This window comes from Sinohyriopsis cumingii, unplaced genomic scaffold (genome assembly GCF_028554795.1).
Source record: "Sinohyriopsis cumingii isolate HCF-2022 unplaced genomic scaffold, ASM2855479v2 utg000695l, whole genome shotgun sequence".
NCBI lineage: Eukaryota > Metazoa > Mollusca > Bivalvia > Unionida > Unionidae > Sinohyriopsis > Sinohyriopsis cumingii.
In genome coordinates, this window is record NW_028315924.1 from 3484451 (window position 1) to 3500977 (window position 16527).

Genomic DNA, 16527 nt, shown 5'->3' on the forward strand with positions numbered 1-16527 from the left:
AAAGTTTACAAGTTAAAAAACTGATAAGGTATGTTCTGCTTGGCTCTGAGATAAGTTTCTCTCTATCTTATACCAATTATTATTAAATTCTTATGTAGAAGAAATATACTTTATATGTATCTATATTATCTAAATTATTCACCCTTTTATATTAGATGGAAATGAACACAACTTCACTTGAAATTTGGGTCCTGTAAGGGATGTTATAGCACAGTTGCCTTTGGGCTGTCCTTGGACCTGTTGGGCCCTGCCCCATATATTTGTCCAAGGTAAGGTCATCAAACTTTCACTTCTCATTTTTCGCATTGCTGATTTTGCCACCTTTAATTCCTTTATCATAAGCTACCTCTCCCTTTTAGATAAACACTTTCCTCCTGTTTTTAACTCCATTTGATGTGCTATACTTAGTGTTTATATTTGGCATTTTTCTGTATTTTATTCCCCTAATTTCACCTCCCAATCCAAACATAACCACTTAGAAGCTGCGATTTACTATATTTGGTGACTGACTGGCTTATTGAAACAATTTTATTCACATTACAAAGGAGGAAAGCTTACTATTTGTGTTACAAAGAGGATGGGTAGGTGGACCTTTGTGTGAGGACTGGTGGTTAGTGACCTCTTGTATCTGTAGATAGTGTAAAGTGGTCAAAACGTATACTTTATAATAAGATTGGGTCATGTCCACCTGTCTCTGATGTTAAGTTCTGCACCTACCAAACAAATATAAATTCCTTTCTTTTAGGTGAATTGTACATTTTGAAGTAGGACAGGTGCATACTATTTGGTACATTGACCTTTGACCTAGTTATTACATAATATGATATAATGTGATTTATCCCATATCACCTATGTGAAGTTCAATAATTGCTGATATGAATAAGATACAACTCATAGTTGAAAGAATTCATTTTATTTCAAAAGATGATTTTGATGGTGAAGCAAAAGTATGAAAACAATAGTTCAAACAGCTCAATGACATTTCTATACACATTCATATAAGACATAGGTTAGTACCTCATCAAATTGTTTTTCACAAGTGAGACTAAATATATTTGTTACTTATACAGTCCCGAACTATTTCACAGATTATTGGAAAAATTAAGGTTTGCTATAGGTATAACGGTACCAATTGCGCAAGTCCAGGTGGGCGGAGCTTAAGGTGTATGGAACATTGTATTCAGAATTAAAGAACAAAACTAGCTGTGATTGGTGCATTATGTAAGACTTGTACTTTCTGTTTGGCTTAAAAAAAAGTTGAGCCTCTTGGCAACATGTGAGTTTGTGTTAATTTCTATCTAGATCATATTTTGTATTTTTTATGATTTTTTTAAAATATGGTACACATGACTGAAAATGTGCTTGTTGTGACTAGATAACTCTTACCCCTGTCTAGTTCCAGTAGAGTTATCTCTCTTAAATGCAATGGAGTACCTGGTTATGTCATTGTCAAATTGACAATCTAGCATTGTTCTATATGACAGCGTGTGACATGCATGCCCAAGTAGGACAGAAAGTATATTTATTTCACAAAACATTAGCATTGAGGTATATGGAAAAACAATTGGTACCGTGATACCATATGTCAAGGTCACCAGCTTTTAGATCAGATACACATACAGGTACACATACAAGGAAATTAACTTTTATAATAGTTTCATAAGTAATAACATTTGAACCACTTGAATAATCATCATGGGGAAATTGTAATCAATAATATTTATTTTTCCAATCTAATTAATTTTTTTGAAATATATATATTCATTAACCTTATCTAAATTGTTATGGATTAGATAAAATCATGAATATGATGGTATTCAGTAATAGACTAAGCCGCAGTTATTGACACAATTATTTAATAATTTTTAATTAGTTATGCTTCATTTTTTGGTTTTCATCCTGTTGGTCATAATATACAGTAAAATATGCTTGCACCGAATGGATTGTTTTAATTATTATATTAAACAAAGAATGTCTTTACTCTTAATTGGCTGTACTTTTTAATTCAATATATTTTACCAGCCTTGAAGTTATGACTTTATGATCGTAAACTAAGTAACAGAAAGAAACAAAATCAACATGTTTTTGTAAAACTTCACATATGATTTAATTATCAAAGCTATCAAGTGAATATTTAAGAGGAACCTACAATATTATCAATTAAATAAAAAAATAATCCTAAAATATTCTCTCCAAGTGAAAAAGAATTGAATGTTCCAATTGAATTTCAGATCCATGAAAGCACTGGCCTGCTAACAGTATGATTTACCCAAATGGTCTTGTCAGGAACTTCTTTGGATAATTTCACAATAGTCCCAGAATAATATTTTAGTTCAATGAGCACTTTGTAATTCTAACAAATAAGCCTAATAAATGTCTCCTCTCAAGTTATATCTGATCACAACATTAAAAACATCTTTAGACTGATATTAACACAAGAAGATATGAAATAAGAATCTGAAATAATAGGAATTAATTAATTGCTAAGTTTTCCCCTTATATTCACTCATACCGACATACTGTCCCCTTATGTACATACATACCGGCATACTTTCCCCTTATATACACACATGCAGGCATACTTTCCCCTTATATACATGCATACTAGCATACTGTCCCCTTATGTACATACATACAGGCATACTTTCCCCTTATATACACACGTGCAGGCATACTTTACCCTTATATACACACATACCGGCGTACTTTCTCCTTATATACATACATACTAGCATACTGTCCCCTTATATACCCACATACCGGCATACGGTCCCTTTATATACACACATGCAGGCATACTTTCCACTTATATACACACATGCAGGCATACTTTCCCCTTATATACACGCATGCAGACATAAAACGCATTTTCTCCTACTCACTATGTGACATTTTGCAATACCCAGCATCATAAAAGAACACACCTGGCCTTCCCATTTGATGGGTCCAAATAACCCTAATCTTATAAGCAGGTTTCTTATAAATATTATTATTAATGATCATAAACATCTGTTTATAGATTCTATGCAATTTATGTGACAAATGTGAAAAACAATGGATACAATTATGTACAAAACATTGTATAAAAATATAGATACATATATCACATGGAAGAGGCAAGATGTCACATGAAAACTAGCACATATTAAAAAACTGATCTATATGCTAATGATACTATGCATAAGTCTGACTCTAACTTTATACATTTGAGCAGAAATCTGGTTCAAGGTTTATATCAAGTTGAATATTGGCATCACTGAATAAAATGTTGAACAATCCTCAAAAAATCAAGGTAATTTTGCTTGGACCAAAAAAGCAAAGGTTATCTGTGAATATAAATCCAAATCTTGAACTGTATATCTCCAATAATGAAACTGAAAATGCTGACACAGAATACATTTTGGGAGTTAATGTTGATAAGAGTCTAGACTGGTGTAAGCCAGTGAAACACATTTGTTTTGTAGCAAACTATTGGAATTACCTTTTAAGGATGATACAATGTTGTCTACCACTCAACTATTGGAAATTATTTTACAATGTATTTATTCTCCCTCTTTTGGACTGCTACTGTAAATTTAGGGAATTACAACTGATAATAATGTTAAAACAATCTACAGACTTCAAAAAGGGCAGCAAGAATTATCCTAATTTCATTGTTTGATACATCATCCAGAAATCTATTCTCAGAATTGAATTGGCTGAAATTTGAAAGCAGATAACCCTCCCAAAAGTCCATATTAATGTCCACATTACTTGCATGGCATGTTTCATTTTAAGTCAGAACAACAGTACCAAGACCTAAACTGAGATAAGTTACAAATCATCAATTTCCAAAACATACTCTCTTGTTTTATAGTATTGTTTGTGTACTCTGGTCCTCTTGTTTTATAGAATTGTTTGTGTACTCTGGTCCTCTTGTTTTATAGAATTGTTTGTGTACTCTGGTCCTATTCTGTGAAATGAATTCTCCAAAGCAATTAGATCAGAAACAAATCTGAATGTGTTCAAAACAAGAACATGTGACTACTGTCGTGAAAGGTATTCTTCATTGTAAATACTGAAATACAAGCGATCTGATTTATTTTGTTAATGCATTTCATGTACACTTTGGACACATTTCATGTACACTTTGGACACATTTCATGTACACTTTGGATGCATTTCATGTACACTTTGGATGTTTTTCGTGTACACTTTGGATGCATTTCATGTACACTTTGGACACATTTCATGTACACATTGGACACATTTCATGTACACTTCGGATGCATTTCATGCACACTTTGGATGCATTTCATGTACACTCTGTATGTTTTTCATGTACACTTTGGATGCATTTCATGTACACTTTGGATACATTTCATGTACACTTTGGACACATTTCATGTACACTTTGGATGCATTTCATGTACACTTTGGATGTTTTTCATGTACACTTTGGATGCATTTCATGTACACTTTGTATATTTTTCATGTACACTTTGGATGCATTTCATGTACACTTTGGATACATTTCATGTACACTTTGGACACATTTCATGTACACTTTGGATGCATTTCATGTACACTTTGGACACATTTCATGTACACTTTGGATGCATTTCATGTACACTTTGGATGTTTTTCATGTACACTTTGGATGCATTTCATGTACACTTTGGACACATTTCATGTACACATTGGACACATTTCATGTACACTTCGGATGCATTTCATGCACACTTTGGATGCATTTCATGTACACTCTGTATGTTTTTCATGTACACTTTGGATGCATTTCATGTACACTTCGGATACATTTCATGTACACTTTGGACACATTTCATGTACAATTTGGATGCATTTCATGTACACTTTGGATGCATTTCATGTACACTTTGGAGGCATTTCATGTACACTTTGGATGCATTGATGTACACTTTGGATGCATTTCATGTACACTTTGGATGCATACACTTTGGATGCATACACTTTGAATGCATTTCATGTACACTTTGGATGCATTTGATGTACACTTTGGATGCATTTCATGTACACTTTGGATGCATTGATGTACACTTTGGATGCATTTCATGTACACTTTGGATGCATTTGATGTACACTTTGGATGCATTTCATGTACACTTTGGAAGCATTTCATGTACACTTTGGATGCATTTCATGTACACTTTGGATGCATTTCATGTTCACTTTGGACACATTTCATGTACACTTTGGATGCATTTCATGTACACTTTGGATGCATTTCATGTACAATTTGGACACATTTCATGTACACTTTGGATGCATTTCATGTACTCTTTGGATGCATTTCATGTACACTTTGGATGCATTTCATGTACACTTTGGATGCATTTCATGTACACTTTGGACACATTTCATGTACACTTGGACTTCTATACTTAATGTAATAAGCATGTATTATTATTATTATTTATTCTCTTTCTCTCTCCTGTATTTACAATAGTTTGTTCATTATGATACCCTCATCAAATAAAGTATCATTATTATTATCAACAAAAGCCAACACACTACTAATTAAATATACATGACAATGCGTGCAATCAATATTAGCTTCTTCGTCCAGCCTTAATATATGAGACTTTGACAAGAGGGTCAGAAGGAAGGATTGTGTGAGTGTGATTTATATTTTTATTGTAACTTTAACAATTTTTTAGTCATATCACTACGATGTATGCATTGTGGCAGTTATCATTATGTCTAGAACTGCAGCATCATGCCACAGACATGTGGTATAATGTCCCACCCATTCACATTATCCTGACACCAAACCAACCAGTCCTAGCAATAACCTCTTAATACTGAGTGCCAAGCAAGGCAGCTGCTAGTACCATTTTTGTGTCATTGGTAAGACTTAGCCAGGGTTCAAACCTGCAGCCTCTTATATCTAAGGTGGATGCTTGAACTGCTTAGGCCACCAGAGTGACCCAGAAAGAATTAAGCACATGTGTATTGTTCAGAGAAACAGAATTCTTGTTTGATATATAAGCATTTATAAACAGAACTTAATTTAGTCCCCTGTCCTCATTTCAGATGCTATTCCTACTGTAACACTCAATCCCAGCAGTTCTGTTTATTTTGATGTTGGAGGATCCCTGTCACTTGTATGTGAAGTTGACCAGGATATTGGAGTTACAAGAATTTATTTTTTAAGGAATAATATGGTCCAGGTATCAGTCAGCCCGTCAACATGTACAGTTTACCCAGCAATTATAGGAGATCCTCACACATATAACAGCACATGCAGCCAGGGAAGGATCTTTACTCTGAGGATAAATGGAGTCAGTGTTGATGACCATAGGACAACATGGTCTTGTCAAGTGCTGACATCTGATGAAACTTGTGCATCAGCTTCCGGTGTCAGATGTGGCAGTCCAGATCTTAGGATCCTTCTGAGAGGTAGGTATAGTTAGGAGAACCATTCTAGATCTCAGACTGAAAAAAAAATGTTAATACAGAATGTTAGAAAGACGAAACTAAACCCAGTTTACTACAGTATTTCTAAATGGGAATTGTGGATGGACTTGTCATTGAACATGGTCTTGTCACTGTGCAAAGACATTTATTTCTCACCCATGCGACAGAGAAATCTAGCTGGTTTTGTAAACCTTACTTATTTTTATCTCAGTCAGGTTATCTCATTCAGGTTGTCACAGTTATGGTGTCCATGCGCAGAAACCCGTTATCTTCTGCTGTGCCTGGCAGAGTTGTTATAAAGTCACAACAACAACAAATATATAACAAAAGAAATTCACTCATAAAGTAACTTAAGGTCTATCCAACTTTGCAACATACCATACAAAGCATATTGAGCAAGACAGACACACACACGCACATGTAGTTGAGTTAGATGGTTTAATGCTAGAAACTATACACAGCATGATTTCCTCCAATAGCTTCAATTCTGCTAATCATTATTATCACCTGAAAATGTGTTACCAGGACATCTATGAGTAACTTTAGGTTTTGGGATGATAGTTTGCTTTGTACTGAACATACCAGCACAAAACCATAGATAGAATGCCCTTGGTCAGAGAAAGAAGTCAGGGTAAGAGTTTCAGTTTGAACAAGTCATCATTAAGGTCATTCTGCATCACTCTTAATTACATAACTTGACATTTAGCTATCCCACTCAAATATGCTGGACACAAAATATAGCAATTTTCGTAACAAATGTTTAGGCATAGTAGAATAATTACATTGTTTCTGATAACTTGAACAACCCAATTTAATGGCTTGCAAACCTATTTTGTTGTAATTATTATACAAAATATTATTATTATGTGAATTTTGTCATTTTCTGAACTTAAAAAATATTAAAATTCATAAAAATAAATTCGTTTATTACTTGTTTGACAAAAAAGGGTCTCTTTTACAGCGAAAGGAGCGTATTGTTTTATAAGTCACAGTGTACAACAATAGAAAGTTATTTTGGGATTTATATAAGGCACAGTGTACAACAATAGAAAGTTATTTTAGGATTTATGTAAGGCACTGTACAATAATAGAAAGTTATTTTGGGATTTATGTAAGGCACTGTATAACAATTGAAAGTTATTTTGGGATTTATGTAAGGCACTGTACAATAATAGAAAGTTATTTTGGGATTTATGTAAGGCACTGTACAATAATAGAAAGTTATTTTGGGATATTCTTCAGATACATTACCCAATCACAATGTCTTAGGAAAACGACAACTACCTCACAAATCCAGCCCTCCCAATTTCTACATTAAAGCAGTTTCGAGGAGTTTCATCTTCATAGGGAGGTATACTCCATCTATAAATTTCCAGCTTTTCTGTTCTTTCTTTTACAGACAACAAAGTTTCTGACTTTCAGCATTATCACTTTTGGCACCCTTCTCTAATGAATTACCTGTACAGGAAACATCACCCATTTAAAGATAATTTTCATACTGCATAGCTCTGCACTGACAGACAGAAGTTCATAAAGCAGGACACACTGAAATGATATATATAGTCTGTTCTATTTTTCTATTACAAATTTAGACCATGGGCATCACCAGACTGACAACAGGCTATATGTGTAACTTACTCCAGTTGTCATTCTACGAATACATATTACATCTGAATAGCATGGATAGATGTAAATGGGCAGCAATACTATTTGTACTAAAGGGAAATGCACAGAAGCATACCTTTGAGGGACAAAGGTGCCATCTTCTTGCACACATGGGTACAAATCCATATCACCTGCTGGGGATGGAGACAGAGAGCAATAACAGCCTTACCATTACAACTTTCAGAATTGCACACTGGCTAAGGGGATAAATATTATGTACTCCATCCCAGCCTCAAGAACTGGACATCATGTCAATACAAATGTTACTTCATGACCAGGCCTGGCCATTTACTTCTGATAGCAATGGGCCAGGTCCACAATCAATCACATAGTATCAACTACCATAAGAAACAAATTTGTCTAACTCCATGACTTTCACAGTGTTGCTAGATGCTTCCTGCATACAAAGCCCAGCTTAGTACCCTAGTACCCAGGAACCCTGTTTATACAGCAGTCTAATCCATGCACATAATGCTGGTAGGTTGTCCAGTTTACACAGCAGTCTAACCTATATAATACAGCTAGGCTGTCCATTTTACACTGCAGTCTGACCCACATAATGCAGCTAGGCTCTCCAGTTTATACAGCAGTCTAACCCACATAATGTAGCTAGGCTGTCCAGTTTATACAGCAGTCTGACCCACATAATGCAGCTAGGCTCTCCAGTTTATACAGCAGTCTAACGCACACAATGTAGCTAGGCTGTCCAGTTTATACAGCAGTCTAACCCACATAATACAGCTAGGCTGTCCAATTTACACAGATGCTTTTATGGATCAGTCTAACCCACTTAGTGCAACCAGGCAAATCCCATTGTTCTGTATAATGAATTTACATTGTTTCTTAGATAGTTTGGTTGGGGTTTTCTGTGTTTATTTCATTATATGCTATTGGTAATGTAACATTGTATGTTGGACTTGACCTTATCCAAAATCAAGTTCATTTTCTATCTGACCTGAATCATTGATTTTTGTTTTGTAAACAATATGACTGTTTATCTCAAAGTCTAGAACTTTGGAAATTCCACATGAATCACCAGGTCTACCTGTTGTTTAGTACACATTTTATGTTATAATTTTAGTAATAGACTTCTAATTATAACTAAGATTTTATTTTGTAAACATCAGTAGCCTTCCAGGAGATTGTTTTCCATTAGGAAATGGTTTTAGTTAGAAAATGCTAATTATGACCTGGGGTCAAGTTGAGGACTATTAATCTTGTTTTATTTGTGCTTTAAGAGCATAGCAGAATCAGTTGTATTGTTGTGTCCAGAAATTCATTTGTGCTAGAATTTATTGATTGAAATTGTCAAGTTCAAGTCATTCTTCTCTAGAAATACAAAGTACTAAAAAGTGATTATTGTAACTAGAACCTTGATTTTATAGTCAAATTCCAAATAAGGATTTAATTTTTGGACTGTATTATTGTGACCCAACAAGAGACTGTTGGTAAATCACCACGACATGGGCCACTACAATCACATCAACACTTTTAGCACTGGATTTAATTTGAATTTCCACCTAAGTTTATTCATGGCATTAATCATTAGGACTTGTGTCTTTAATTGTATGATTATTTAATTTGCAATACTGTAAGTTCCTTTTTCGACATTTTCATGTTTGTATCCTTGGGAAATAAATTATTTGTTGAATTTTACAAAGCTTGCTGCTTCTCACTCTTTTCTATTACTTGTTCTAAGACCACAGAGTTGTAGTACTGTGGAAAATGTGCACCTATGTATGATGCCCAGTTTATACAGGTGTGATTTGGATTTTTAATGTAGCTTTAAAAAATGTTCAGTCATATCACTACAGTGTCTGCAGTGTGACAGTTTATAGTGATATCTAGCACTGGGGCATCAAGCTGCAGACATGTAGACTCATGTCTCACCCAGTCACATTATCCTGACACCAGGCTGACCAGTCCTTACACTAACCTCTTAATGCTGAGCAGCTAGGGAGGCAGGTACTGATATCATTTTACAAGTCTTTGGTATGACTTGGCCAGGGTTTGAACCTAATACCTCCTGAATCCAAGGCAGACACTCCACTTAGGCCACTAGAGCAGTGCTTTATTTGAAGAAGAAACCAATTTTTTCTAGTAAAATGTTCCTTCAATAAGATCTAGCTGATTACAATACACACATACTCACAAAGCCTCCCTGTAGTTAGACCCATTTAAAGAGCATGCCATCCACTCCAGTAGTAAATTAATAATTCATGAGATTTGGTACCAATATCAGTATCAAGGAGATATCACGGTAGCTGCCACTAGCTGGGCATGTAAATTACCTAAACATGGAGATCAAGCAGTATTAGTTGTACATAGACTGACCTTGACCTTTAAGTCAGAAGGACAGTACCAATGATGCAATTTAAGATCAGTATAGAACACCGTAAGACAGACACGTTTAAAAAGTAATTTGCTTACTCTGGTGCTATTCTTTGGAATAAACTACTATGAAACATTACATGAGAAGAAAATCTAAATGTGTTTCAAAGAAAATCATATGACCTTTTTTTTACAAAGGCAGTTGTCATATAAGATACGAAAAAAAATGCACTCCTGTTTATTTTGTTAATGTACATCATTCATCATATACACTGTGGTTAAACTCCATGCATTTAAATGTACATTATTCTTATATTTTTTGTATTTATAGTTGATTATTCATACTATGTACTTTAGGGTAGAATGATATATAAGTAGCCAATATAAAATAGGTATTATAATTGTTATATTTTGTCAAACTTGCAAGAACTCCAACAAATCTTATTTTCCAGTTCCTGCGACCACTGTTCAATTGACGAATGGCTTAGGCCAGATATTATCCTCATCAGTAATTATTGTCAGGGAACAGAGTACTGTTATCAGATGCAGCACTGCTCCCAGTGGTAGCAGACCTCAGGCATTATTCCAGTGGTACTATAGGCAAAGAAACCAATCCCCAGTACTAGTTGTGGACCAGTCTATTTCCACAACACCAGGCCCAGTAACAGTACCAGGACAGCTTGAGTCAGACCTGCTGATGTCCTACAGTACATGGACACTGACAGGAAATGCATCATATCAAGATATGTATATATACTGTCAAGCTCAAGATGAGACCAACACTGGGAACTATACAAAGTCAGATGACGTACAGCTTAACATTGTGTGTATGTATATAGAAGTCTTAATTATAATATTGTGTTTCAGTGTGTAAGTATCAATAGGTCTTTATTATAGAATTATGTTACATTATGTAAGTATAAAGAGGTCTTAATTATAATATTCTGTTACAGTGTGTAAGTATAAAGAGGTCTTAATTATAGCATGGAGATCCTGGGCTGCCCAGACGTCAGGATCCCCCTCTCGTCCTTCCTGGTGGGGTCCAAAGGAATGCTGAGCATGACATTTGGCACCAGTTTGGATGCAGGGGCTGCCGGAAGGAGGTCGTAGTCGACCCCCAAAACTCCTCAGCATGATAATCTCTTTCCATGCAGATATGAAGGGAACAGTCCTGTATGATGGATCATCCTCAACTTCCTTCCCAATTAACAGTGGTGTGAAGCAGGGCTGCGTGCTGGCACCAACACTTTTTGGGATCTTCTTCTCCCTGCTCCTGTCCTACGCCTTCGACACGTCCACGGATGGCATATATCTACACACCAGGTCTGATGGGAGCCTGTTCAACCTGGCACGACTGCGCTCAAAGACCAAAGTGAGAGCTGTGCTCATCAGGGAGATGCTTTTTGCAGATGACGCAGCTCTTGTGGCCCACACCGAGGAAGCCCTCCAGAGACTGGGAGACCGTTTTGCTGTTGCCTGCACGCACTTTGGTCTCACAATCAGCTTGGAAAAAACAAATGTCAGCGTGCAAGATACCACCATTGCCCCTTCAATCAAAATCAACGGTGTCACCCTGGAAGCAGTCAACAACTTTACCTACCTAGGGTCAACCATCAGCAACACTCTCTCGATTGATATGGAGCTGGACAGAAGGCTTGGAAAGGCAAACACCATCATGGCTCGATTAACAAAGAGGGTTTGGGAAAACAACGCGCTGACAGAGCACACCAAGGTCCGAGTCTACCAGGCCTGCGTTCTCAGCACCCTTCTATATGGAAGTGAGACGTGGAGTACCTACATGAGGCAAGAACGCCGGCTCAACTCCTTCCATATACGGAGCCTAAAACGCATCCTGAAAATCAGCTGGCAAGACCGTGTTCCACACAGCGAGATCCTGCAGCATGCAAGTACCCCCAGCATGTACTCTCTGCTAATTAAACGCCGCCTTCGATGGCTGGGTCATGTCCGACGCATGGAGGATGGAAGGCTGCCAAAGGACATCTTATATGGACAGCTGGCCACTGGCATGAGAAGAGTCGGACGCCCCTCACTCCGTTTCAAAGATGTGTGCAAGAGGGACATGAAGGCATGCAACATTTCTCCCGATGGCTGGGAAGAGCTGGCTGAGGACCGAGGCACCTGGAGACTGATGGTAAACAATGGCATATCAGTCGCTGATGCGAGGAGAGGCCAGTTGGTGGCAGAGAAACGTAAGAGAAAGAAGAACGCAACAGCAACCACAGTAATGCAGACTTCCCAGTATGTCTGCACCAACTGCAGTAGGGACTGTCACTCACGTATAGGCCTGCACAGCCACAGCAGACGTTGCCAACAGAGACAGGCAACACCCCAAGGGCGCTATTCGCATGGTCTTTCGAGACCGAGTCGCCAGTGATGATGATGATGATGAATTATAGCATAGTGTTACAGTATATACATATACAGAGGTCTTAATTATAATATTGTGTTACAGTGTGTACGTATAAAGAGGTCTTAATTGTAGCATTGTGTTACTGTGTGTACATATACAGAGGTCTTAATTATAATATTGTGTTACGGTGTGTAAGTATGAAGAGGTTTTAATTATAGTATTGTGTTACTGTGTGTAAGTATAAATAAGTCTTAATTATAATATTGTGTTACCGTGTGTAAGTATAAAGTGGTCTTAATTATAGCATTGTGTTACAGTGTGTACATATACAGAGGTGTTAATTATAATAGTGTGTTACAGTGTGCACGTATAAAGTGGTCTTAATTGTAGCACTGTGTTACAGTGTGTACGTATAAAGAAGTCTTAAAAATAATATTGTGTTACAGTGTTTAAGTATAAAGAGGTCTTATTTATAGCACTGTCTCAGTAGTTGAGACAGGAAACATTGATTACTTGTAAATATGTCCAGGTATCAATTTAATAGTAAGATAGTAATAGTTCTGTCAGTTAATCATTAGGGATGATACTGTCACTGTATCATGATATATATATATATATATATATATATATATATATATATATATATATATATATATACTTTGTATAACCCTAAAGTATCAGTCACACAGGCTGTGGTTGCATCAAGATGTACTTTGTATAACCCTAAAATATCAGTCACACAGGCTGTGGTTGCATTTTGTGCCTACTTTTTCATTAGTAGGTGTCATTTTTATTGAATGATCTGTCATCGATTGTCCATTTGACATTTGTCAGTTCATTAGGATAAGTTTGTTATTGCTGCTCCTGCTAGCTTACTTGGAAGATTGCAGTGAAACTTTACATGCACAGTGATCCTTTGTCACATTGGTCCTAAATAAAAATGATGCACACTGATCCTTTGTCACATTGGTCCTAAATGAAAATGATGCTCACTGATCCTTTGTCACATTGGTCCTAATGAAAATGATGCACACTGATCCTTTGTCACATTGGTCCTAAATGAAAATGATGCACACTGATCCTTTGTCACATTGGTCCTAAATGAAAATGATGCTCACTGATCCTTTGTCACATTGGTCCTAAATGAAAATGATGCACACTGATCCTTTGTCACATTGGTCCTAAATGAAAATGATGCACACTGATCCTTTGTCACATTGGTCCTAAATGAAAATGATGCACACTGATCCTTTGTCACATTGGTCCTAAATGAAAATGATGCAAACTGACCCTCAATGTTGCTATTGTAGTGGCCATTTTGAAAATACTGTTATCTCTAAATGTTCCTAACTGAACGTCCATATCAACATGGAGTTTTCACCAGTTGACTTCTTATGATATCTATTTTAAGTCCTAGATGAAAATGGTGCCAATCTTACATATAGTATGGTTGCCATAATGGCTGTTTTAAAAATCTCACTGTCACTACACCCCATGAAAGGATGTTTGTAATGACAAGGTGTTTTACCACAAGACTTCTAACATGCAAATAAATCCCAAATAAAAAGGGTGATAATCTGACATCCAGTATCTCCACTATGGCACCTAATTGGAAGATCTTATTGCCAAAGAATATCAGATATTATTTAAATTCTCGGCATATAACATGAAGAAAAGGCCTTTTCTTGAATTAATGAAAATTCTTTTTGGTCATTAGAGCTTCAGTACCTTTATGGGACTCTTGTTTTAATTTTGATTGCATATACCTTTAAATGGTGATTATTGTTTAAAATTCTCTTATTGTTGATTGATATTCCTTGGAAGAACATCATACAAATATAGAGTGGATCAACATTGCTAGACAAGACCATCCAAAATGTATGATGCAGTGTAAACTGGATTTAATTTTTTAAAATTATATTACATTTAAAGTGTATCTGGAAAATTAGAACTTTTTCCACTGCTCCGGAGGCCTAGTGGTTAGAGATCTGAGTCAGATCTGGGATATTGTGGGTTTGAACCTGGGCCAAGTCATACCAAAGTCTTCTAAAAATGGTACTAATAGCTGCTTGATGCTTAGCATTAAGAGGTTAGTGTTAGAACTGGTCGGCCTGGCGTCAGGATAATGTGAATGGGTACGACATCATGCTACATGTCTGTGGCATGATGCCCCAGTGCAAGACATCACTACAAAGTGCCACACTGCAGACATCATAGCAATATGACTGAACAATTATTAAAGCTATGTTAAAAATCCCAATCACACAAACACACACACAGATCTTTTTCCAGTACTGGTAATGGTTAGACCATATGTCTAATTTTCTTGACCAAACTTGCTGCCAGTTTGCTGTTGTAAATGACCATAGTGATTTTAAATGTCTGGAATTTGTGTGACGATAACAAAGGTGCAGATTATTGACTTTGTTAAGATTATATTACAATGAAATTGTAGAACATTTTTTTTAAGATCAGGAAAGGCATTCACATAACTACATTAACACATGCTTTAACTGGAATAATTTATGTTATGAGTCATTGTTGTTGTAGGGTTTAATGTCATTTTTGAGCACATGAAAGGCTATACGTGGTGACCTAAGTATCAAAGTTGGCTGATAAACCGGGAAAATGATGGAAAGAAGCAACAAACCCACGAGAAGCTACTGGCAAGCTTTATCACATACCCACGTTGGCCGATCCCAAGACTCGAACCCACACATACAGAGGTGAGATGGCAGTGATCCGTAATGGTGAGCACTTTAGACCACTCAGCAGCTCGGGGCCCCATGTTATGAGTCTATGTTCCTAAAATAAGTAACAGAAAAGATTGATAATTTATCATCTTGAAAAATTCAGTATTTGTAATGATGTGATGTGAACATCTTTTATTAAAATATTATGGAATAATTAACAGATCAAGAATTGTTAAAATATTAGGAATCATCAAAATATTAATAATTATTATAATATTATTAATTAATACATTTGGAATTACTCTCTCAGATAAATATATGAAGAAAATAGCAATTACAAATTGAACCCTTAGTAACAGTTTATTGTGAAGATACCATGATATGCAGGACATATGTATGGGATATACATTGAAATGACTTATGTGGGAAGTGAAGATTTGTAATGCATGGAATATATACTAAAATTTCTCATCTGGGCCATGTTGACTTGAATGCAGGAATATACACTAAAATGACTCCTCTGGACATGTCGAATTTTTAACTCATGGAATATGTCACAATACATTAGGAATATTAACCTGCTATTTCATTAGTCCAGGCCTAATATCAACAAAATACATGATATGCATAAGTTCAAAGCATCAAATAAAACACTATTTTTCAATAACTCTGTTAGTAATGGCAAAAATAAATTAGTGAATTTGTAAAATGATGAATTACTAATCAAAAGAAAGGAAAGACAAAATAGCTTGCAGAAGATAACCTAAATTTCATCCCTGGTGATTCTGTCTCATTGGGGGAGTGTCCCTTCACTTGGTGGGATAAGTCTCCTCGCATGTCATTGTATGGCTTTTGGGCTTGTAAGTCAGGATGCATGGGTTTTGTACAACTCATTATACCACCACACTGTTACTGGTCATCAAGCAGTCACTGGCTGTTCAGCCATCACAACATGTGGATCATTTCATTCAGATGGTTCAGCCAACTAGGATTTAAGTGGATCTCATCGATAGATCAGTCCATCTAGCT

General features: G+C 36.0%; 1 protein-coding gene across 3 annotated transcripts in view; it reads left to right on the plus strand.

The window, feature by feature from the left end:
- LOC149773302 (uncharacterized) overlaps positions 1–16527 on the plus strand; it is a 64685-nt gene that overhangs the window by 13679 nt on the left and 34479 nt on the right. For all 3 annotated transcript variants that reach the window (XM_089946530.1, XM_089946532.1, XM_089946531.1), the window contains exons 4-5: positions 6055–6420; positions 10887–11261. In XM_089946530.1, coding sequence (XP_089802656.1) covers positions 6055–6420; positions 10887–11261 — 741 coding nt within the window. The remainder of the gene's footprint in view (positions 1–6054; positions 6421–10886; positions 11262–16527) is intronic.